This window comes from Arachis ipaensis, chromosome B01 (assembly GCF_000816755.2).
Source record: "Arachis ipaensis cultivar K30076 chromosome B01, Araip1.1, whole genome shotgun sequence".
In the NCBI taxonomy this organism is placed as follows: Eukaryota; Viridiplantae; Streptophyta; class Magnoliopsida; order Fabales; family Fabaceae; genus Arachis; species Arachis ipaensis.
Genome location: NC_029785.2, coordinates 22,127,700 through 22,130,019, shown reverse-complemented (window position 1 = coordinate 22,130,019; position 2,320 = coordinate 22,127,700). Strand labels below are relative to the sequence as shown.

General features: G+C 30.6%; 1 protein-coding gene across 1 annotated transcript in view; it reads left to right on the top strand.

The window, feature by feature from the left end:
- Window positions 2,113-2,320, top strand: part of LOC110265567 (serine/threonine-protein phosphatase 7 long form homolog) — a 2,360-nt gene continuing 2,152 nt past the window's right edge. Inside the window, exon 1 of the mRNA XM_021108467.1 lies at window positions 2,113-2,190. Coding sequence (XP_020964126.1) covers window positions 2,113-2,190 — 78 coding nt within the window. The remainder of the gene's footprint in view (window positions 2,191-2,320) is intronic.

The window sequence follows — 2,320 nt, the reverse complement described above, 5'->3', positions numbered from 1 at the left end:
GAGGCATGGTTATGGCTATGGCTATCGAATTGAATAATGTTTGATTGATGGAGGGTTATTATGTGTGAGAGTTCTAATGGGTATTGTGAAGGGTCACTGTCCCCTTTTATGCTTTTCTGGCTTTTGAATTTCATTCATTTATCATGATCCGCTTGAAAGAAACTTAAATCTAAACTAAAATGAGTTAATTTAGTAGAAATGACTAATTAGCTGAATTTTGGGGAAAAAGAAATTATCTACAGAGTTGGCAATTGGGGAGTGGAATTTTAAAAAACCAAATTGAAGAGAGGTTATATTATTGTATTATTATTTACCACTCCAAAGTAGAGATTTTAAGGTTTTTTTTTTAAATTAACATTCTCAATAAATAAAATTAAGAATTTAATTATCTTGTGTTTTAACTTCTAAAGACATATTTTAAAAACACAATAATAAATTTTTTTAAAATTTTTGATATATTCAATGTATTAAAAATATAAAATAATTTATTTTCTAGTAACTTTTAATAAATGATTTTTTACGATATTCTTAAAATTTACTTTAAAGCACATATTAGCAAGCCTCATTAAAATGCAAATCTTTCTGTCTTTCTTGTTTCAACACAGCTTTATTTATTTTAGGATAAAAGTGAGTACTTTTATTCCCGAAATTGAAAGGTTAATTTATTTAACAACGGCTTTAAGGATAAAGATCTGGACTATTTGCACAACTTGTGTGTTTAATTGTATTTAAGATATATAAATTATATTTAATGGTTTGGGTATCTTGTAGTCGTAGTTGTAATCACATGAGGAGAAAGTGTTGTTTGTTAATGTGACTTGTTTCTTAGCTTTGCTATGCTTTGATACTGATATGCCATGCTCGTGTTGAATTGTACGGCTGAGGGGTCGTATGAGTGCAGAGCACACATGCGTGTGTGGGCGCAACATGTAAGTTTAGCTACATGTCAGCTTCGGAGAAATGATTCAACTTATTTTACATCCATGTCATCGTTATCTGCATGGTGGGAAAGGAATAAAATGATGGGAAAAGAATAAAAATGGATATTATTATAGGATAATGGATATTTAATTATTTATTATGAAATTCTATATATTTAATTAAAAAATATAATTTATAATGTTGATTGTGATATTAATCTATTATAATGTTGATTTGTGATGACAATTTGTAGTTTTAATCTAGTTATTTTTTTCTTTTTTTTTTAAGTATTTATAGCATTTTTCATCACTTTTCTATAATTTTTTATTATTTACTTTTTTTTTTATTTTAATCGGGTATCTGAATACTAGAACTAATTCTAGCTGATTTTTAGTCGAACTAGATTAATTCGAATCTAAATAAAAAATATACTGAATCTAGTTTAAACCGATCTGATTAGATTTTAATTAGTTTGGGCATTTTTTTATATTTAAATTGTACCAATTCAACTCAATTATATTTATGCTTTTTGAATTAATAGTTAAATTCCTTTTTGAAATATCACTCATTCTTTAAATTAGTCCTTAAATGATTTTTTTAGTTATATTAGCCTTTGAAAAATAAAACGTGAGTCAAATTGGTCTTTCCGTTAATTAGATGATGACATATCACGTTAAGTGTCACGTGACATGATGACGTGGTACATTAATACAATGTGTCACAAGATGATTAGTTGACGTGTCAAGACACCTAACACATCATGTGTCCGCTTTTTAATTTTGATATTGGAACGATGATGGTGTATGAGAATGATATGGGGGTGGTAGGTGTCTAACCAAGATGTGGGTTCAGGGAACTAAGAACTCTGGACCCTCCGAGTGCAGAAACAATACCCACGGTCCGAGTTCGTTGCATTTGTATCTGCTTGGAGTAGAACTCGGACCCTCCGAGTTGGCTAGGATCACGCACCGTCCGATTTCTGCTGTACCCAATCGCACGGTCCGAGTTGGCTGGGAGGAGGAACACGCGTCGCATCCCCGCTGATCCAGGAACGGTGCCCCTAGAAAACACACAAAGAAGCCACTCTCTCACCATCCGAAGACACACTCACACACCTTTCACTCTCACAGTCTCCTTCTTCTTCCTTTCTCTTCCTTTCTCTGGGCTTTGCATGGTGGAGGAGCATTAACAATGTCCAAAAAATACAAAATCAAAGATGTTAATCGATCTGAGCTGCATATTATTCATTATCTCAGTGATCTTGATTATGTAAGTATTTTTTAATTATTTTTAAGTTTTAAAAATTTAGTTATATTTATAATTATTAATATTAAGAATTTAATTATTATGATGGTGATTGTTGGTAAAAAATGCAGTTGATAAATAAAAAAATAGATTA